The sequence below is a fragment of the Hemitrygon akajei genome, chromosome 4 (assembly GCF_048418815.1).
Source record: "Hemitrygon akajei chromosome 4, sHemAka1.3, whole genome shotgun sequence".
NCBI classification, from domain to species: domain Eukaryota; kingdom Metazoa; phylum Chordata; class Chondrichthyes; order Myliobatiformes; family Dasyatidae; genus Hemitrygon; species Hemitrygon akajei.
Window position 1 is genome coordinate 1778141 of NC_133127.1, and position 23576 is coordinate 1801716.

Here is a 23576-nt window from a genome sequence, read left to right on the forward strand (position 1 = left end):
TAGATACTGTTAAAAATAGTACCATCAGACTTCAACGGACCTCTCTAATTTGCTGGTAAGTGATCCAGTTACGGGGTTTGTAACAACTTGGGGGCTCGTAACAACTTGGGGGCTCGTCCGGGATTTGATACCAAATTGGACGGCCAGTGAATCGGGCTTGTAAGTCCAAACTTGGATCTGGTTGCGCGGGTAGCCAGACGGGAAACCAGAAAAGATGGACGTGGATGAATTTAGAGAAAACCCAACTCTGGAGGCACTAGAGGCGGCCACAAAGTCGGAATTGATAAATATTGCGAAAGGACTAAACCTCACAGAAGTGAGGTTGTCAATGAAAAAGCGGGAGGTGCGGAGGGCTATAACTCAGTATTATATTGTGAAGAATGTGTTTTCAGCTGAGGTATTGGAAAATATCCCTGAAAAGGTACCAGCTAGTGGGACGGCTCAGTTAGAGTTGGAGAAATTAAAGTTGGAACATGAAATTAAGTTAAAGCAGCTGGAAGCAGCTGAAAAGGAAAAGGAAAGAGCCGAGAAAGAAAAGGAAAGAGCCGAGAAAGAGAAAGAAAGGGCCGAGAAGCAACGGGAGCATGAGCTCCAGCTAAAGGAGTTAGAGGTGAAAAGGGAGCAGGAAAGAGCTGAGAAACAAAGAGAGCATGAAATTCAGTTAAAACAGCTGGAAGCAGCTGAAAAGGAAAAGGAAAGAGCCGAGAAAGAAAAGGAAAGAGCCGAGAAAGAGAAAGAAAGGGCCGAGAAGCAACGGGAGCATGAGCTCCAGCTAAAGGAGTTAGAGGTGAAAAGGGAGCAGGAAAGAGCTGAGAAACAAAGAGAGCATGAAATTCAGTTAAAACAGCTGGAAGCAGCTGAAAAAGAGAGGGAGAGAGCCGAGAAAGAAAAGGAAAGAGCCGAGAAGGAGAGGGAGGCGGAGAAACAGAGGCAACATGACTTGGATATGGAGAAGTTAAGGCAAGAGCGAAGAGTTCAAGGGTCAGACCAAGAGGAGAGGTTTAATGTTAGTCGGGAGTTGAGGTTAGTACCTCCGTTCGAGGAGACGGATGTTGATAGTTATTTCTTGCTTTTTGAAAAGGTGGCAGTGAATCAGAAGTGGCCCAAAGAGCAGTGGGTGACGTTGTTACAAAGTGTGTTAAAAGGGAAGGCACAACGGGCATATGCGGCGTTGTCCATGGAGGAGGAAGAGGCGGAGAATTATGAAAAGGTAAAGGAGGCCATTCTTCGGACCTACGAATTGGTACCTGAAGCGTATAGACAAAAGTTCAGAAATTTAAAGAAAGGGTGGAATCAGACGTATACCGAGTTTGCCTATGAGAAGGGTGTGCTCTTGGATCGTTGGTGTGCAGCAGAAATAGTGGAAGAGGATTTTTGGCGTTTCAGGGAGTTAATTCTGATTGAGGAATTTAAAGGTTGTGCTTCAGATGATATCCGGATGTATTTGAATGAGAAGCCGAATAAGTCCATCTCCGAATTTGCTAGGTTCGCAGATGAATATGCCCTAACCCACAAGACAAAGTTTTCTTCGAATAAAAGTTACCAGAGAGACCGTGGGAACGGTAGAGAAAGCCTGCCGGCTAAGGGAGAAACTAAGCCGGGAGCTAGTGGTAAAATTGAGGAGGAGAGGCAAGACGGCAGGAGATTTCCTGGCTTGACCTGTTTTAGTTGTGGAAAGGTGGGTCATATTGCATCTAAGTGCCCCGCTCCGAGGAAGGAGCCAGGAAAAGGGAGAGCAGCTATACCTATAGGCTGTATTGCGTCGATCAGAAAATTGATGAGAGAGCCCCAGGTAGATGGAGTACAGGAGGGGCGTGAGACGTTTCGTTCAGAAGGAACCGTGTCTGTGAGAGAGGGAGACACACCAGTTCCAGTGCGGATCTGGAGAGACATGGGAGCGGAGCTGTCATTGATTTGCAGTCAGGTACTAGATTTTGGTCCTCAGATGGGAGAGGTAGCTTTGAGAGGAATAGGAAAAGGGACCGAAGTGGTGCCCTTGCATAGGATCATTCTGAATTGTGAGCTGATATCTGGACCAGTGGAATTGGGGGTACTGTTGGAATTACCGGGGGAAGGCGTGGACGTCCTTCTTGGTAACGACTTAGCGGGTGGTAAAATGGGTGAAGCCGTGAAGCTGACGAGCAAGCCTGTGAGTGTTGAGGTCCCGCCCCTAGATTCCAAGATCTATCCTGCATGCGCGATCACTCGCAGCATGTCGAGAAAGGCGGCCAAGACAGACAGCAGTTTAAATCCGGCCAGTATCAACTTGGCCGAGACGTTTTTACCGACCCTGTACCAAAAAGGGTTAGAGGGGGGTAAAACGGAGAGTAGGGAGGAAAAAGAGAGCAAAAGGGAGGAGGTAGATCTACCCTTAGCAAGAAGAAAGTTTGTACGAGAACAGGAAGGTGACGAGGAGCTGGTAGCATTGAGAGAGTCAGTTCTTTCTGAGACCGAGATTGAGACAGAGCCAGAGGGTTACTACCTGAAGGAGGGTGTGTAGCTGAGGAAGTGGAGGCCCCCCGCGGTGCCGGTCGATGAGGACTGGGCGGTGGTACATCAGGTAGTAGTTCCGAAAGTGTATCGGGACGAAATTTTGAACTTAGCTCATAAGGGACCTTTAGGTGGGTATTTGGGAGTAAGGAAGACAGTGGATCGGGTTATGAGAGATTTCTATTGGCCAAGCCTGAGAAAAGATATTGCTGAGTATTGTAAAAGGTGCCATACATGTCAGGTAGTAGGAAAGCCGAACCAAGTTATCCCTAAGGCACCTCTCCGACCAATACCCGCTTGTGAGGAGCCTTTCTCCCGAGTCATTGAGGATTTTGTGGGACCTTTGCCTAGAACTGCGAGTGGGCGGCAGTACGTCATGACCCTGATGTGTGCCGCTACACGATTTCCAGAGGCTGTGCCTCTGGGGAATATTAGGACCCCTGTGGTGGTGAAGACTCTCATTAAATTCTTTACCACAGTGGGGCTGCCTAAGGAGATACAGTCGGATCGGGGAGTACATTTACATCCAGAGCATTTCAGCAAATGATGACCCAGCTGGGGGTCAAACAAATTTTAGCTTCTGCATACCATCCGGAATCCCAAGCAGCGTTGGAAAGATTCCACGCTACACTAAAGACCATGATTAAAACTTATTGTCAGGAAAACGTTCAAGACTGGGATGATGCTTTACCCCTTCTGTTATTTGCAGTAAGGGATACAGTTCAGGGATCTCTGGGGTTCAGTCCGTTTGAGCTCGTTTTTGGTCACAGGCCCAGGGGACCTCTAACCCTACTTAAAGAGAAGTGGTCTAGTCCGACCGTTCAAGTCAGTGTGGTCGACTATGTTCTAAAATTCCGGGAAGGGCTGCATAAAGTATGCGCCTTAGCAAGAGAAAACCTTAAAGACTCCCAGATCAAAATGAGCCAATGGTATAACAAACGAACGAGAGAGCAAGAGTTTCACGTGGGCGATAAGGTTTTGGTCCTATTTCCTGTAGTTACCCACCCCCTACAGGCAAGGTTTCAAGGACCGTATAAAGTGCGTAAGAAAATAGACTCGCTGAATTACGTGATTGAAACACCTGATAGGCGAAAGCCGAACCAGTTAGTTCACGTGAACATGATGAAAGGGTACCATGAAACGACCCCCGCGGTGGTCGGTGCGGTCCTGAAAACTGATGAGGCAGCAGGGGGTGGTAAGGAGGAACCAGAGTGGTTTGAAAAGATAGGTATAGTACCCACCAGATTAGAGAACTCTGTTATTTTAGCAAGCCTTGCGGATAAAGTTAGTCACTTAGAGCCTGAACAGTGGGAGCAGGTAACACAGCTCATTAACCGGCATACAGACTTATGTCCAGATGTCCCCAGAAGGTGTAGTGGGACAAAACATGATGTGATAGTTACCTCAACACCGCCTATTAAACAAGCCCCTTATCGGATGAATTCCGAAAAGAGCCAGCTAGTAGGAAAGGAGATTGAACATATGCTAGCTGCTGGGATAATCCGCGAATCCTCTTCCGTGTGGGCTTCTCCTTGCGTGGTTGTCCCAAAACCGGACGGTACCATAAGATTCTGGACCAATTACAGAAAGGTAAACGCTGTCACTCAGACAGACGCTTACCCTATCCCCAGGGTGGATAATTGCATTGATAAAATGGGGAAGGCGAGGTACATCACTAAAATTGACTTGTTAAAGGGGTACTGGTGCGTTCCTTTAATGGACAGGGCTTGGGAAATTTCAGCCTTTGTCACCCCATCCGGGTTGTACGAGTACAATGTTATGCCGTTCGGAATGAAAAATGCACCAGGGACATTCCAGAGGATGATAGACACAGTGATAAAGGGGTTAACCCACACCAAGGTTTATCTTGACAATGTGGTAGTTTGGAGTGACACCTGGGGGGACCACATGGAGGCTGTAGAAAATCTGTTTAAAAGGTTGTCGGCAGCCCAACTTACAGTAAACCTCGCAAAGAGTAAATTTGGTCATGCCACGATCACATACTTGGGGTATGTGGTGGGAGAGGGGCAGTTGACTCCTGTGCAAGCAAAGGTACAGGCTATTTCTGAGGTCCCTGTACCCTCCAATAAAAGGGCACTGAGGAGGTTTTTGGGCATGGTGGGATACTATCGGAAATTCTGTAAAAATTTTGCGAATATTGCTCTCCCACTTACAAAACTCCTACGGAAGGAGGAAAAATTTGAATGGAGCAATTCTTGTCAGAATGCTTTTGAAAAGTTAAAAGCCATATTGTGCCATCACCCTGTGTTAAAAGCACCCGATTTGTTGGCACCCTTCTCCCTGGCGACGGACGCGAGTGATGAGGCTGCAGGAGCAGTCCTATTACTGCAAACAGGGGATGGAGTGGAGCACCCGGTACCATATTTCTCTCGGAAGTTCAATGTACACCAGAGGAATTACTCTACCGTGGAAAAGGAATTGTTGGCCCTTGTTTTGGCGATACAACATTTTGAAGTGTACATTTGTCCAGCGCAAAAACCCGTAGTTGTTTATACAGATCACAACCCGTTGGTATTCCTGGCTAATATGAAAAATAAAAACAGGAGGTTATTGAGTTGGAGTCTGATGCTGCAAGAGTTTGATATTAAGATACAGCATATTAAAGGAAGTGATAATGTGCTCGCGGACTGTTTATCTAGATGCTGAATTGAATGTATAACTGTATTACTCTGTAGTGAAAAAAAAACTTTTGTATTGTGTTAGATTCTAAAATCCTGTAAGACTCTGTATTATTTCGTTTTTACCAATGGTAAAAACGCTTTGAAGAAGGGGGGTGTTACGAATGTGCCACAACTCTGAGGGGCCGAAGGGTACAAAGTAGCCCCCTCCTTTTTGAGAATCGCAAGATCGCTATTAATTCAGGTCTGGGACCCAGGAAATGAGAGAGAGACACACAGAATCCACAAGGGTTTGGAATGTGACCTAGCCCCCAGAAAGGCGGAACCATTAATAACGACTATTGTCTCTTGGAGACGGAATTGTGTATTGAGTACTGTACTATTCATTGAAGCCCTCAGGGAATGACCAGAGTGGGCTGGTTGAGGGATTGCATCATCCCAACCTGATTGACATCTGAGACCCCGTGAGTAAGGATAAAAGAGGGTCTGGGGAACAACCCCTTCAGACGCACCAGGAGAGACGCTAGAAATCCCGTGACAGCGTTTAATAGCGACAGCCGGTGGGGGGCTCACGTGCGTCCTTTCCCTTTGCCGGGATTGGGGCCTTACCACGGAAGAACGGCTTTAGCTAAAGGAGAAACCAACACCAACGGAACTCTGGAAGGATCGAAATCATAAAAGGAAAAGCCGGCAAGTTCTAAAAATCTCTCTCTTGACTCCAACCAAAAAGCTGCAGCCTGAATGAACTGAGTGACTTTTATATTTCCATTGGACAATACATTATCTCCTAGACAACGATAGAGCTATTTCTTATTGATTATTATTATACCTGCACTTTTAGATTTAGTATTGACGACATATGTTATCTGTATGTTTGCATTGATATTATTTTTGTGTATTTTTATCAATAAATACTGTTAAAAATAGTACCATCAGACTTCAACGGACCTCTCTTTCTTTGCTGGTAAGTGACCCAGTTACGGGGTTCGTAACACCTGTTCTTGCAACCAAAGTGGATAACCTCACATTTATACACATTAAATTGCATCTGCAATGAATTTGCCCACTCACCTAACCTATCCAAGTCACCCTGCATCCTCTTAGCATCCTCCTCACAGCTAACACCGCCGCCCAGCTTTGTGTCATCCGCAAACTTGGAGATGCTGCATTTAATTCCCTCGTCTAAATCATTAATATACATTGTAAACAACTGAGGTCCCAGCACTGAACCTTGCGGTACCCCACTAGTCACTGCCTGCCATTCTGAAAAGGTCCCGTTTACTCCCACTCTTTGCTTCCTGTCTGCCAACCAATTCTCTATCCACATCAATACCATACCCCCAATACCGTGTGCTTTAAGTTTGCACACTAATCTCCTGTGTCGGAACTTGTCAAAAGCCTTTTGAAAATCCAAATATACCACATCCACTGGCTCTCCACTATCCACTCTGCTAGTTACATCCTCAAAAAATTCTATAAGATTCGACAGACATGATTTTCCTTTCACAAATCCATGCTGACTTTGTCCGATGATTTCACCTCTTTCCAAATGTGCTGTTATCTCATCTTTGATAACCGACTCTAGCATTTTCCCCACCACCGATGTCAGGCTAACCGGTCTCTTCTTTGTGGTGGCGTGTTGGGGAGGAAGCATTAAGAAGAGGGACGCCTCACGTCTTAATAAGCTGGTAAGGAAGGCGGGCTCTGTCGTGGGCAAAGTACTGGAGAGTTTAGCATCGGTAGCTGAGCGAAGGGCGCAGAGTAGGCTACGGTCAATTATGGATAACTCTGAACATCCTCTACATAGCACCATCCAGAGACAGAGAAGCAGTTTCAGCGACAGGTTACTATCGATGCAATGCTCCTCAGACAGGATGAAGAGGTCAATACTCCCCAATGCCATTAGGCTTTACAATTCTACCGCCAGGACTTAAGAACTTTTTAAAAGCTATTATTAATGCTTTTTGAGATAGTGATTTAGATGCATATCATATTTTTACTGAGTTAAGTATTGTATGTAATTAGTTTTGCTACAACAAGTGTATGGGACATTGGAAAAAAAGTTGAATTTCCCCATGGGGATGAATAAAGTATCTATCTATCTATAATTCCCTGGTTTCTCTCTCCCTCCTTTTTGAAAAAGTGGGGTTACATTAGCCACCCTCCAATCCTCAGGAACTAATCCAGAATCTAAGGAGTTTTGAAAAATTATCACTAATGCATCCACCATTTCTTGGGCTACTTCCTTAAGCATTCTGGGATGCAGACCATCTGGCCCTGGGGATTTATCTGCCTTTAATCCCTTCAATTTACCTAACACCACTTCCCTACTAACATGTATTTCCCTCAGTTCCTCCATCTCACTAGACACTCGGTCCCCTACTATTTTCGGAAGATTATTTATGTCCTCCTTAGTGAAGACAGAACCAAAGTAGTTATTCAATTGGTCTGCCATGTCTTTGTTCCCTATGATCAATTCACCTGTTTCTGACTGTAAAGGACCTACAGTTGTCTTGACCAATCTTTTTCTTTTCACATATCTATAAAAGCTTTTACAGTCAGTTTTTATGTTCCCTGCCAGCTTTCCCTCAATCTTTTTTCCCTTTCCTAATTAAGCCCTTTGTCTTCCTCTGCTGGACTCTGAATTTCTCCCAGTCCTCAGGTGTGCCGCTTTTTCTGGCTAATTTGTATGTTTCTTCCTTGGAATTGATACTATCCCTAATTTCCCTTGTTAGCCACAGGTGCAGTACCTTCCCTGGTTTATTCTTTTGCCAAACTGGGATGAACACTTGTTGTAGTTCATCCATGCGATCTTTAAATGCTTGCCATTGCATATCCACCGTCAACCCTTTAAGTATTATTTGCCAGTCTATCTTAGCTAATTCACGTCTCATACCTTCAAAGTTACCCTTCTTTAAGTTCAGAACCTCTGTTTCTGAATTAACTATGTCACTCTCCATCTTAATGAAAATTCCACCATATTATGGTCACTCTTACCCAAGGGGCCTCCCACGACAAGATTGCTAACTAACCCTTCCTCATTACTCAATACCCAACCTAGAATGGCCTGCTCTCTAGTTGGTTCCTCGACATGTTGGTTCAGAAAACCATCCCGCATACATTCCAAGAAATCCTCTTCCTCAGCACCCTTACCAATTTGGTTCACCCAATCTATATGTAGATTGAAGTCATCCATTATAACTACTGTTCCTTTATTGCACACATTTCTAATTTCCTGTTTAATGCCATCCCCAACCTCACTACTACTGTTAGGTGGCCTGTACACAACTCCCACTAGCGTTTTCTGCCCCTTAGTGTTATGCAGCTCTACCCATATCGATTCCACATCCTCCAGGCTAATGTCCTTCCTTTCTATTGCGTTAATCTCCTCTCTAACCAGCAACGCTACCCCACCTCCTTTTCTTCCTGTCTATACATTAGTTTATTCTCAAGACTACCCGAAACAATAACAAAGCGGCCATTTCTATCAGAAATTACATTATGTTGAATAAAGGATACATTCTGATCAAACAGGATAGAGACGCCTCTCGATCTAGATTGAGAGGGTGAGTGAAAATGTATACCCTTCCATCCTTTGAAAGAACGTGAAATATCATCTTTACAAATATAGGTTTCTTGGAGAAAGATTATACAAGTTTTAAGTTTCCGGATATAAGAGAAAATCTTATTTTGTTTAACAGGGTTATTTAGACCTTTCACATTAAAACTGAGTATATTAATAAAAGAATCCATCAAGTATCCTTTAGTAATGTATAAAAGGTAATCACAGACATGTAGATAGTGAATAAACAAAACAGTAAAAACATCCAATCAGCTTTCTGGGAGAACCCATTTCCCCCCTCCCTCCCCCCAAAGAGAGAAATCAGCCAAGGGAGGCTGAAGACTAAATCTAACGTTCCCAACCCAAAACTCCGGTGGCTCCAGAAAATATATATATATAGCTGTGCTGAATAAACGACTGTAAATATATATATACATACAAAAACAAAATATCAAAGTAAATAAGTTTGCTATTTACGAAAAAAAACCATGAGAAAATATAAGTATTAGTCTCGGTAAAAAGGAAAGACAAATAAGGAAAATCAAATAAGGAAAACAACATATACTTGCGGGTGCAAAAAAAGAGTAAAGAAACAAATAGAAAATAATTAGAAAAGGAAGCAGTTTAGATAGCTTCCTACATGACTAATTTAAGGCATTCAAGGGAGAAAAAAAACAATGACAATATGGTAAAATAATGAAAAAACCAAAAACCAGCAATAAGAAATATAGAATATTGTATACTATTGAAAAACAGTAAAAGACCGAAAGGTATATAAATAATCAAAAGATAGGAAAGATCAGAGTGAATTTAAAGTAAAGCAAAACATCCTATAGTTTCATTCCTCAGTAATTACTACATGTACACCCTACATAATTACTTTCAGTCAAATTACTAAAAGGAAGGTAAAAATCAACATAACACAAAGAATATAACGTTTTGTTTAAAAAGAGCTGCGAAAAAGTTAAATTAGAGGACCCGTATAAAGGCGGAAAACAGCAAAAGAGAAAATGGATGCGATCTGCCTGCATATTTTACATAGTTTGAAAGATAACAAGGCGCCAATTACTTAATCAAACAAATGATTAAGGCTTCATAAACCAAGAAACCTTGTTATCAACAAAGTGCCAATTACTTGATTGAGCACCTGAAATGAAAACATTTGGTATAAAGAGAAATATTCAAGGTTGAATTTAAGTATGGAGACTATGTAAAAATTTCTTAGCTTCTTCAGGCTTCGTAAACCAAGAAACCTTATTATCAGAAGTAGTAACCTTGAGTTTACACGGATCTCTGAGAGAAAGGCGACAGCCAAGCTTAAAAAGATCAGACATGACCTCTTTAAAAGCCTGTCTAGCTCTTAGAACTTCCAGTGGATAATCTTGAACGATCCGAAACTGTTGATCATGAAATTGTAATATGCGTTTCTTCCTTGATTCACGAAGGATCTGTTCTTTAATCTGATAGTCATAAAAGCGAATGGTAATAGAGCGAGGTTTGACAGGATCCCAGTTAGGCGGGGTAACTCGGTGAACACACTCAAATTTTGGTAGTTCCGATAATATATCAGGGAATAAATCTTTCAGCATTTGAGCACAAAAATCGATAGGTTGATTACCCTCCAGTTTTTCAGGAAGCCCAAGAATTCTGATATTGCACCTTCGGTTCCTGGTCTCCAAATCTGTAAGTTTCTTCAGTAACGCGTCATATTTTTAAAGTTGTTCCTTAGAAATTTTCTTGAAACCTTCGATATCCTTCTGCAACACTGGCAGAGATTCTTCGTGTAGCTTAATACGAATTTCATGGTCATTCACAGTCTGCTGTACACTTCCAAGTTTCCGACTAATCGTTTTCAGTTCAGATTTAACCAGGTTGAAGGAATTCCAAGTCATCCAGTTTATCTAATCTTTTGAGTCTCTCTGACATTTGTTGTAACATTTCAGTCAAAGTCTCTAAAGTAGCCTCTTTTTTAGAGTGGCTTCTACTCATGGTGCTCTCACTGAGATAGGTTTAAACAGCAAAGTAAGCGAATAATTTTGGAGCACGTAGCTACTGCAACCTACTCCATTACAGCCACCGGAAGTCTCCCCTTTCCTGTCTATCCCTCCTGAATATTGAATATCCCTGGATGTTGAGCTCCCATCCTTGATCACCCTGGAGCCATGTCTCTGTGATCCCAACTATATCATATTCATTAATAACTATCTGCACATTCAATTCATCCACCTTGTTATGAATGCTCCTCGCATTGACACACAAAGCCTTCAGGCTTGTTTTTACAACACTCTTAGCCCTTAGAAGATTATAAGGCTAGCAGGAAGGAGCTTAAGAAGGAAATTAGGAGAGCCAGAAGGGGCCATGAGAAGGCCTTGGTGGACAGGATTAAGGAAAACCCTACTGCATTCTACAAGTATGTGATGAGCTAGAGGATAAGGCTTCAGAAAATAGGACCAATCAAGTGTTACAGTGGAAAAGTGTGTATAGAATCAGAGGAGATAGCAGAAGTACTTAATGAAAGCTTTGCTTCAGTATTCACTATGGAAAAGGATCTTGGTGATTGTAGGGATGACTTGCAATGGACTGAAAAGCTTGAGCATGTAGATATTAAGAAAGAGGATGAGCTTTTGGAAAGCATCAAGTTGGATAAGTCGCTGAGACCAAATGAGATGTACCTCAGGCTACTATGGGAGGCGAGGGAGGAGATTGCTGAGTCTCTGGTGATGATCTTTGCATCATCAATGAGGACGGGAGAGGTTCTGGAGGATTGGAGGGTTGCAAATGTTGTTCCCTTATTCAAGAAAGGGAGTAGAGATAGCCCAGGAAATTATAGACCAGTGAGTCTTACTTCAGTGGTTGGTCAGTTGATGGAAAAGATCCTGAGAGGCAGGATTTATGAGTAGTTGGAGAGGCAGAATATGATTGGCAATAGTCAGCATGTCTTTGTCAAGGGCAGATCGTGCCTTACAAGCCTGATTGAATTTACTTAGCATGTGACTAAAGACATTGATGAAGGTAGAGCAGTAGATGTAGTATATATGGATTTCGGAAAGGCATTTGACAAGGTCACCCATGCATGGTTTATTGAGAAAGTTAAGGAGACATGGGATCCAAGGGGACATTGCTTTGTGGATCCAGAACTGGCTTGCCCACAGAAGGCAAAGAGTGGTTGTAGGTGGGTCATATTCTACATGGAGGTCGGTGACCAGTGGTGTGCCTCAGGGATCTGTTCTGTGACCCCTACTCTTTATGATTTTTATAAATGACCTGGATGAGGAAGTGTAGGAATGGGTTAGTAAATTCACTGATGACACAAAGGTTGAGGGTGTTGTGAATAGTGTGGAGGGCTGTCAGAGGTTACAGTGGGACATTGATAGGATACAAAACTGGGCTGAGAAGTGGCAGATGGAGTTCAACCCAGATAAATGTGAGGTGGTTCATTTCAGTAGGTCAAATATGATGGCAGAATATAGTATTAATGGTAAGACTCTTGGGGTCCGAGTCTACAGGACACTCAAAGCAGCTGCGCAGGTTGACTCCGTGGTTAAGAAGGCATACGGTGCATTAGCCTTCATCAATCATGGGATTGAGTTCAAGAGCCGAGAGGTAATATTACAGCTATAAAGGACTCTGGTCAGACCCCACTTGGAGTACTGTGCTCAGTTCTGGTCGCCTTGCTATGGGAAGGATGTGGAAACCATAGAAAGGGTGAAAAGGAGATTTACAAGGATTTTGCCTGGATTGGGGAGCATGCCTTATAAGCATAGGTTGAGTGAACTCGGCCTTTTCTCTTTGGATAAGAGGTGACCTGATGGAGGTGTATAGGATGATGAGAGGCATTGAACATGTTGACAGTCAGAAGCTTTTACCCAGGGCTGAAATGGCTGCCACAAGAGGACACAGGTTTAAGGTGCTGGGGAGTAGGTACAGAGGAGATGTCAGTGGTAAGTTTTTTACTCAGAGTGGTGAGTGCATGGAATGGGCTGCTGGCGATGGTGGTGGAGGCGGATATGATAGGGTCTTTTAAGAGACTCCTGGATAGGTACATGGAGCTTAGAAAAATAGAGGACTATGGGTAACCTTAGGTAATTTCTAAAGTTAAGGATATTTTCGGCACAACTTCATGGGCCGAAGGGCCTGTATTGGGCTGTAGGTTTTCTATGTTTCTATGACGTTTGAGGCCAAAACCCTTCAGCAGGAATGCAGAAAGGAAGATGGGGAGTGGATTTAAAAGGTTAGGGGTAGGGATGAAGTGAAGAGCTGGGAAGTAAATTGGTGAAAGAGACTGAAGGCCATGGAAGAAAGAAAAGGGGGAGGAGCACCAGAGGGAGGTGATGGGTGGACAAGTAGATAAGGTGAGAGAAGGAAAAGGGGATGGGGAATATAAGCTCCACACACAAAACTCTGGTGGAACACGGCAGGCCAGGCAGCATCTATAGGGAGAAGCACTGTCGACGTTTCGGGCCGAGACCCTTCGTCAGGACTAACTGAAAGGAAAGATAGTAAGAGATTTGAAAGTATGAGGGGGAGGGGGAAATGCGAAATGATAGGAGAAGACCGGAGGGGGTGGGGTGAAGCTGAGAGCTGGAAAGGTGATTGGTGAAAGTGATACAGAGCTGGAGAAGGGAAAGGATCATGGGACGGGAGGCCTCAGGAGAAAGAAAATGGGGGGGGGGGGGGGGGAAGCACCAGAGGGAGATGGAAAACAGGTAGAGTGATGGGCAGAGAGAAAAAAAACTAAATATATCAGGGATGGGGTAAGAAGGGGAGGAAGAGCATTAACGGAAGTTAGAGAAGTCAATGTTCAATGGGGAAGATAAGCTGTTGTTTCTCCAACCTCACGACAATGGAGGAGGCCATGGAAGCAACAGCAGTGGCCGTGCCTCTGGCAGCAGTAACAGGGGACTCTATAGTCAGGGGGTCTGTGGATGCAAGAAGGAAACACGGATAGTAGTTTGCCTCCCAGATGCCGGTGTTCAAAATGTTTCTGAATGCGTCCACAATATCCTGAAAAGGGACAGTGAGCATCCTGACGTTGAGGTATATATCGGTACCAACAACATAGGAAGAAAAAGAGAAGAGGTCCTGAACAAAGTATTCGGAGAGCTCGGAAGGAAGCTGAGAAGCAAGACTTCAAGGGCAGTAATCTCGGGATAGCTTCAGGATAGAGGGGAGGGGAGCCCCTTTCAAATGGAGATGAGGAGGAGTTTCTTTCATCAGAAGGTGGTGAATTCATTGTTGTGGATGACTGGAGAGGCCAGCTCATGCGGTATACCTAAAACGGAGGTTGATAGGTTCTCAATTAGATAGGAAGTCAAAGAAGGCAGGAGAATGGAGTTGAGATGGATAATCAATCACCATGATGGAATAGCTGAACAGATCTGATGGGCCAAATAGCTTAACTCTGCTCCTTTATCTTATGATCCATGGAAGGGGTACAGCCTGCTTCCCTTCGTCAGTCAGGGCATTGAGCATAAAAGGCATGAGGCCATATTTGTAATGTTGTGTTCATTCCCGATTGCTCCACTACAGCAAGGATGTTGAGGGTGCAGACACGGTCTACCTGGATGCTGCACCCAGAGAGCTTGTGCTATAACAAACTGGGGTTCTTTCCTCTGGAGTGCTGCAGGCTGGCTGGAGGTCTGATAGAGGTGTATAAGATTATGAGAGGCATGGATAGAGTAGACAGACTGCATCTTTTCCCCAAGGTAAACATGTCTGGTACAAGAAGGCATACATTTAAGATGAGAGGGAAAGATGTGAAGGGCAAGTTGTTTTTTTTTTAAAAATGGAAAGTGGTAGTGGCTGGAGTGCACTGCCTGGGGTGGTGTTGGAGGCTGGCCTATGCAAGGAATGGAGGATTATTACATACAGGGAGATGGGATTAGTTTCATTTGGAACCCATGGTTGTCACCGAGATTGTGGGCTGAAGGGCATGTTTCTGTGCTGAACTGTTCTGTGGTGTGGAGAGGAAAGGGCAAAGGTTTAAGGTGAGAGGGGAGAAATTTAATGGAAACTAAGCTTGCAGATGACACTAAGATAGAGGGTATAGCAGACAATGAAGTTTATCAGTAATTACAAGGGATCTGGATCAGCTGGGGAAGTGGGCCAAGGAATGGCAAACGGAGTTTAATCTGGATAAATGTGAGGTGTTGCATATCGGAAAGTCAAATCCTGGTGGGATCTCCACACTGAGAGGCAGGACAATGCGGACTGTTGTAGAACAGAGCAGGAGTGCAAGCACCTGGTTCCCTAAAGCTGGAGTCACAGGTGGACAGAGTGGTGAAGAGGACCTTTGCCATGCTGGTTTTCACACCCCAGGGGATCGAGTATAAAAATTGGGAGGTCGCAGTGCGATTGTACTGGAGGCAGGTGAGGCCCCACTTTGAGTAATCTGTTCAGTTCTGGTCACCCTGCTACAGGAAAGATTGGAAAGAGTGCAGGAAAGATTTATGATGATATTGCCAGGAATTGAGAAAATGTGTTATAGAGAGAGATTGGACAGGATGGGACTTCTTTGGAGTATTGGAGACTGAAAAGTGATCTCATAGAGGTGTTTAAAACCATGAGGGGTGCAGATAGGGTGAATACACTCTTTACCCAGTGTTGGGTAAAGGGCAGAGGTTTAAGGTGAGAGGGGGAGATTTAATAGGAACCTGAGTGGTCAGTATATGGAATGAGCTGCTAGAAGATGTGATTGAGGCAGGTGCATTAACAATATTTGACAGACGCTTGGACAGGAACATGGATACAATTGGTTTAGAAGTAAATGGATCAAACATGGGCCAGTCAGACGAACTCAGGTGTGAATCTTGGCCAGTGTGGATGATAATAGACATGGCTATGATTCCTCACCTGTCCGAATGTCGTGGTTTATACCGTCCACACTGATGATAGCTCCGCCAATCCCGTTGCCCTGGTGATCCTTCACCACACCCTTTATACCCCGGTGAACCTGCAGAGGGACAGGTCAGAGGTCACAGGGGCACGAAGAACACATATACGGAGTGAGTGCCACTCTCTGGTGGGGAGAGGGGGCATGAATCTTTACTGGGACCTACTGAAAGTCAGAAGTGTAGCTGCCTCTGGCCGGGACCCCCTCCAGAGGGAACAGTCACCTCTGCCCTATCACACCAGGTGTGGAGAGATTCCTGCTGGGCTCAGCTCTGCTTAGCCAGGCCCCAGAATCTCAGCAGGTGCAGGTCCCTTGAGACTTGAGCTGTCTCCCATCGACATGAACTGCTCCTCTCAGAGATACAGGTAGGAGGCACCCACATGGGCTGCTGCCCCACACCCTCCAATTCCTAGCCGGTGTCCACCCTCCTGACACATTGCGGCAGTCAGATGTTCCACCGAGGAGTGATATTGACACGCCAGTGGAAGTGCTTCGACAAGGGTGGTCTCCTCGTGTACATCGGGGACTTGGATGGCATTGAGAGGTGCCTTGTAATATGTTTTTGTACACGGACTTCCCACCTACCTGTCACTTCTGTGGGCAGGAAGAGACCGTGTACCATGTGTACATTGAGTGTGCAAGATTGCAGCCCCTGGTCGCACACCTGCAAGGGCTGGAGGCTGTTTCTCCCGTCCTGGTTGCATTTTAGAACCACCTCTTCACCTACGGTCACCCAGTCTGGGAGGGGCAGAGGGCATGGTGGGTTGGGTGGGGAGAGCGGATGTCTGGGAGCTGGCCAACTTAGGAATCCACAGGTCCTGGAGGTGGGTGGTTGTCAGCCTGGCGATGTGCCCAGGTGATCATGGAGAGGCACAGACAGTGTTCACATGCAACATAAAGGTGTTCTGGGACTGTTGGGCATCACAGGGGATTAATGTCATCTTAGATTGGTGTCGGGGTGTCAGGATGACGGGTGCTGGGGTGACAGAGTGATGGGTGTCAGGGTGTCAGATGTGGGGGTGTGAGGGTGACAGGTGTCAGGATGTGAAGGGACGTAGGTGATGGAGATCAGTCTGCACCCACCTGCTCCATGTACAAGAGGAGGGACTCCCGGCTATTCTCCCATTCTCTGGGCAGTTGGCTGTGGTGGGGGAACTTGTCACAGCTCAGCTCCACGGTCACCTCGAAGCAGTTGGTGTGAAGGTAACTGAAATCATTCATACCTGGAACAGAGAGCAAGGCACAGCTTGTGTGTACACACCTCTCCCCACACTGTTCACAACCGTCCTTCTAAACCCCCAAACTGTCCACACCCGTCCCTCTACACCCCCACACTGTCCACACCCGTCCCTCTACACCCCCACACTGTCCACACCCGTCCCTCTAAACCCCCAAACTGTCCACACCCGTCCCTCTAAACCCCCAAACTGTCCACACCCGTCCCTCTACACCCCCACACTGTCCACACCCGTCCCTCTACACCCCCACACTGTCCACACCCGTCCCTCTACACCTCTCCCCACTGTCCACACCCGTCCCTCTACACCCCCACACTGTCCACACCCGTCCCTCTACACCTCTCCCCACTGTCCACACCCGTCCCTCTAAACCCCCAAACTGTCCACACCCGTCCCTCTACACCCCACTGTCCACACCCATCTCTCTACACCCCCACACTGTCCACACCCGTCCCTCTAAACCCCCAAACTGTCCACACCCATCCCTCTACACCTCTCCCCACACTGTCCACACCCGTCCCTCTACACCCCCACACTGTCCACACCCGTCCCTCTAAACCCCCAAACTGTCCACACCCATCCCTCTACACCCCACACTGTCCACACCCGTCCCTCTACACCCCCACACTGTCCACACCCGTCCCTCTACACCTCTCCCCCCACTGTCCACACCCATCCCTCTACACCCCCACACTGTCCACACCCGTCCCTCTAAACCCCCAAACTGTCCACACCCATCCCTCTACACCCCCAAACTGTCCACACCCATCCCTCTACACCTCTCCCCACACTGTCCACACCCGTCCCTCTACACCCCCACACTGTCCACACCCGTCCCTCTACACCTCTCCCCACACTGTCCACACCCGTCCCTCTACACCCCCACACTGTCCACACCCGTCCCTCTACACCTCTCCCCAAACTGTCCACACCCGTCCCTCTACACCCCCACACTGTCCACACCCGTCCCTCTACACCCCACACTGTCCACACCCGTCCCTCTACACCTCTCCCCCCACTGTCCACACCCGTCTCTCTACACCTCTCCCCACACTGTCCACACCCGTCCCTCTACACCCCACTGTCCACACCCGTCCCTCTACACCCCCACACTGTCCACACCCATCCCTCTACACCCCACTGTCCACACCCGTCCCTCTACACCCCCACACTGTCCACACCCATCCCTCTACACCCCCACACTGTCCACACCCGTCTCTCTACACCCCACACTGTCCACACCCGTCCCTCTACACCTCTCCCCACACTGTCCACACCCATCCCTCTACACCCCACTGTCCACACCCGTCCCTCTACACCCCACACTGTCCACACCCGTCCCTCTACACCTCTCCCCACACTGTCCACACCCATCCCTCTACACCCCACTGTCCACACCCGTCCCTCTACACCCCACACTGTCCACACCCGTCCCTCTACACCCCACACTGTCCACACCCGTCCCTCTACACCCCCAAACTGTCCACACCGTCCCTCTACACCTCTCCCCCCACTGTCCACACCCATCCCTCTACACCCCCACACTGTCCACACCCGTCCCTCTACACCTCTCCCCACACTGTCCACACCCGTCCCTCTAAACCCCCAAACTGTCCACACCCGTCCCTCTACACCCCCACACTGTCCACACCCGTCCCTCTACACCCCCACACTGTCCACACCCGTCCCTCTACACCCCCAAACTGTCCACACCCGTCCCTCTACACCTCTCCCCACACTGTCCACACCCGTCCCTCTACACCCCCACACTGTCCACACCCGTCCCTCTACACCCCACACTGTCCACACCCGTCCCTCTACACCCCACTGTCCACACCCGTCCCTCTAAACCCCCAAACTGTCCACACCCGTCCCTCTACACCTCTCCCCACACTGTCCACACCCGTCCCTCTACACCCCACACTGTCCACACCCGTCCCTCTAAACCCCCAAACTGTCCACACCCGTCCCTCTACACCCCCACACTGTCCACACCCGTCCCTCTACACCTCTCCCCAAACTGTCCACACCCGTCCCTCTACACCTCTCCCCACACTGTCCACACCCGTCCCTCTACACCCCCAAACTGTCCACACCGTCCCTCTAAACCCCCAAACTGTCCACACCCGTCCCTCTACACCTCTCCCCACACTGTCCACACCCGTCCCTCTACACCCCACACTGTCCACACCCGTCCCTCTACACCCCCAAACTGTCCACACCCGTCCCTCTACACCCCCAAACTGTCCACACCGTCCCTCTAAACCCCCAAACTGTCCACACCCGTCCCTCTACACCTCTCCCCAAACTGTCCACACCCGTCCCTCTACACCTCTCCCCACACTGTCCACACCCGTCCCTCTACACCCCACACTGTCCACACCCGTCCCTCTAAACCCCCACACTGTCCACACCCGTCCCTCTACACCCCACACTGTCCACACCCGTCCCTCTACACCCCCACACTGTCCACACCCGTCCCTCTACACCTCCACACTGTCCACACCCGTCCCTCTACACCCCCACATTGTCCACACCCGTCCCTCTACACCCCCACACTGTCCACACCCGTCCCTCTACACCTCCACACTGTCCACACCCGTCCCTCTACACCCCCACACTGTCCACACCCGTCCCTCTACACCCCCAAACTGTCCACACCGTCCCTCTACACCTCTCCCCCCACTGTCCACACCCGTCCCTCTAAACCCCACACTGTCCACACCCGTCCCTCTACACCTCTCCCCACACTGTCCACACCCGTCCCTCTACACCCCCACACTGTCCACACCCATCCCTCTACACCCCCACACTGTCCACACCCGTCCCTCTAAACCCCCAAACTGTCCACACCCGTCCCTCTACACCTCTCCCCACACTGTCCACACCCGTCCCTCTACACCCCCACACTGTCCACACCCATCTCTCTACACCCCCACACTGTCCACAACCCGTCCCTCTACACCCCACACTGTCCACACCCGTCCCTCTACACCCCCACACTGTCCACACCCATCTCTCTACACCCCCACACTGTCCACAACCCGTCCCTCTACACCCCACACTGTCCACACCCGTCCCTCTACACCCCCACACTGTCCACACCCGTCCCTCTACACCCCCACACTGTCCACACCCGTCCCTCTAAACCCCCAAACTGTCCACACCCGTCCCTCTACACCCCACACTGTCCACACCCGTCCCTCTACACCTCTCCCCACACTGTCCACACCCGTCCCTCTACACCCCACACTGTCCACACCCGTCCCTCTACACCCCCAAACTGTCCACACCCGTCCCTCTACACCTCTCCCCCACACTGTCCACACCCGTCCCTCTACACCCCACACTGTCCACACCCGTCCCTCTACACCCCCACACTGTCCACACCCGTCCCTCTAAACCCCCAAACTGTCCACACCCGTCCCTCTACACCTCTCCCCACACTGTCCACACCCGTCCCTCTACACCCCACACTGTCCACACCCGTCCCTCTACACCCCACACTGTCCACACCCGTCCCTCTAAACCCCCAAACTGTCCACACCCGTCCCTCTACACCTCTCCCCACACTGTCCACACCCGTCCCTCTACACCCCACACTGTCCACACCCGTCCCTCTACACCTCTCCCCACACTGTCCACACCCGTCCCTCTACACCTCTCCCCACACTGTCCACACCCGTCCCTCTACACCTCTCCCCACACTGTCCACACCCGTCCCTCTACACCCCTCCCCACACTGTCCACACCCGTCCCTCTACACCCCCAAACTGTCCACACCCGTCCCTCTACACCTCTCCCCACACTGTCCACACCCGTCCCTCTACACCCCCACACTGTCCACACCCGTCCCTCTAAACCCCCACATTGTCCACACCCGTCCCTCTACACCTCTCCCCACACTGTCCACACCCGTCCCTCTACACCCCCACACTGTCCACACCCGTCCCTCTAAACCCCCACATTGTCCACACCCGTCCCTCTACACCTCTCCCCACACTGTCCACACCCGTCCCTCTACACCCCTCCCCACACTGTCCACACCCGTCCCTCTACACCCCCAAACTGTCCACACCCGTCCCTCTACACCTCTCCCCAAACTGTCCACACCCGTCCCTCTACACCCCCAAACTGTCCACACCCGTCCCTCTAAACCCCCAAACTGTCCACACCGTCCCTCTAAACCCCCAAACTGTCCACACCCGTCCCTCTACACCCCCACACTGTCCACACCCGTCCCTCTACACCCCCACACTGTCCACACCCGTCCCTCTACACCTCTCCCCACTGTCCACACCCGTCCCTCTAAACCCCCAAACTGTCCACACCCGTCCCTCTACACCCCCACACTGTCCACACCCGTCCCTCTACACCCCACACTGTCCACACCCGTCCCTCTACACCCCCACACTGTCCACACCCGTCCCTCTAAACCCTCACACTGTCCACACCCGTCCCTCTAAACCCCCAAACTGTCCACACCCGTCCCTCTACACCTCTCCCCACACTGTCCACACCCGTCCCTCTACACCCCACACTGTCCACACCCGTCCCTCTACACCCCACACTGTCCACACCCGTCCCTCTAAACCCTCACACTGTCCACACCCGTCCCTCTAAACCCCCAAACTGTCCACACCCGTCCCTCTACACCTCTCCCCACACTGTCCACACCCGTCCCTCTACACCCCACACTGTCCACACCCGTCCCTCTACACCCCACTGTCCACACCCGTCCCTCTACACCCCACACTGTCCACACCCGTCCCTCTACACCCCACTGTCCACACCCGTCCCTCTACACCCCACACTGTCCACACCCGTCCCTCTACACCCCACACTGTCCACACCCGTCCCTCTAAACCCCCAAACTGTCCACACCCGTCCCTCTACACCCCACACTGTCCACACCCGTCCCTCTACACCCCCAAACTGTCCACACCGTCCCTCTACACCCCACACTGTCCACACCCGTCCCTCTACACCCCCACACTGTCCACACCCGTCCCTCTACACCTCTCCCCCCACTGTCCACACCCATCCCTCTACACCCCCACACTGTCCACACCCGTCCCTCTACACCTCTCCCCCCACTGTCCACACCCATCCCTCTACACCCCCACACTGTCCACACCCGTCCCTCTACACCCCACACTGTCCACACCCGTCCCTCTACACCCCCACACTGTCCACACCCGTCTCTCTACACCTCTCCCCACACTGTCCACACCCGTCCCTCTACACCTCTCCCCACACTGTCCACACCCGTCCCTCTACACCTCTCCCCACACTGTCCACACCCGTCCCTCTACACCTCTCCCCACACTGTCCACACCCGTCCCTCTACACCTCTCCCCACACTGTCCACACCCGTCTCTCTACACCCCACACTGTCCACACCCGTCCCTCTACACCCCACACTGTCCACACCCGTCCCTCTACACCCCCAAACTGTCCACACCCGTCCCTCTAAACCCCCAAACTGTCCACACCCGTCTCTCTACACCCCACACTGTCCACACCCGTCCCTCTACACCCCCAAACTGTCCACACCCGTCCCTCTAAACCCCCAAACTGTCCACACCCGTCCCTCTACACCCCACACTGTCCACACCCGTCCCTCTACACCCCCAAACTGTCCACACCCGTCCCTCTAAACCCCCAAACTGTCCACACCCGTCCCTCTACACCTCTCCCCCCACTGTCCACACCCATCCCTCTACACCCCCACACTGTCCACACCCGTCCCTCTAAACCCCCAAACTGTCCACACCCGTCTCTCTACACCCCCACACTGTCCACACCCGTCCCTCTACACCCCACACTGTCCACACCCGTCCCTCTACACCCCCAAACTGTCCACACCGTCCCTCTAAACCCCCACACTGTCCACACCCGTCTCTCTACACCCCCCACTGTCCACACCCGTCCCTCTACACCCCCCACACTGTCCACACCCGTCCCTCTACACGCCCAAACTGTCCACACCGTCCCTCTAAACCCCCACACTGTCCACACCCGTCCCTCTACACCTCTCCCCCACACTGTCCACACCCGTCCCTCTACACCCCACACTGTCCACACCCATCCCTCTACACCTCTCCCCACACTGTCCACAACCGTCCTTCTAAACCCCCAAACTGTCCACACCCATCCCTCTACACCCCCACACTGTCCACACCAGTCACTCTAAACCCCACACTGTCCACACCCGTCCCTCTAAACCCCCAAACTGTCCACACCCGTCCCTCTACACCCCCCACACTGTCCACACCCGTCCCTCTAAACCCCCAAACTGTCCACACCCGTCCCTCTACACCTCTCCCCACACTGTCCACACCCGTCCCTCTACACCTCTCCCCACACTGTCCACACCCGTCCCTCTACACCCCCACACTGCCCACACCCGTCCCTCTACACCCCACACTGTCCACACCCGTCCCTCTACACCTCTCCCCACACTGTCCACACCCGTCCCTCTACACCTCTCCCCACACTATCCACACCCGTCCCTCTACACCCCACACTGTCCACACCCGTCCCTCTACACCCCCAAACTGTCCACACCCGTCCCTCTACACCCCACACTGTCCACACCCGTCCCTCTACACCTCTCCCCACACTGTCCACACCCGTCCCTCTACACCTCTCCCCACTGTCCACACCCGTCCCTCTACACCTCTCCCCACACTGTCCACACCCGTCCCTCTACACCCCCACACTGTCCACACCCGTCCCTCTACACCTCTCCC

At 49.8% G+C, this 23576-nt stretch overlaps 1 protein-coding gene across 1 annotated transcript in view; it reads right to left on the reverse strand.

The window, feature by feature from the left end:
• The window catches only part of LOC140726061 (inactive carboxypeptidase-like protein X2), a 144003-nt gene that overhangs the window by 16063 nt on the left and 104364 nt on the right, over positions 1 to 23576 (reverse strand). Inside the window, 2 exon segments of the mRNA XM_073041974.1 lie at positions 15544 to 15643; positions 16667 to 16806. Of these exon segments, the coding sequence (XP_072898075.1) occupies positions 15544 to 15643; positions 16667 to 16806 (240 nt within the window).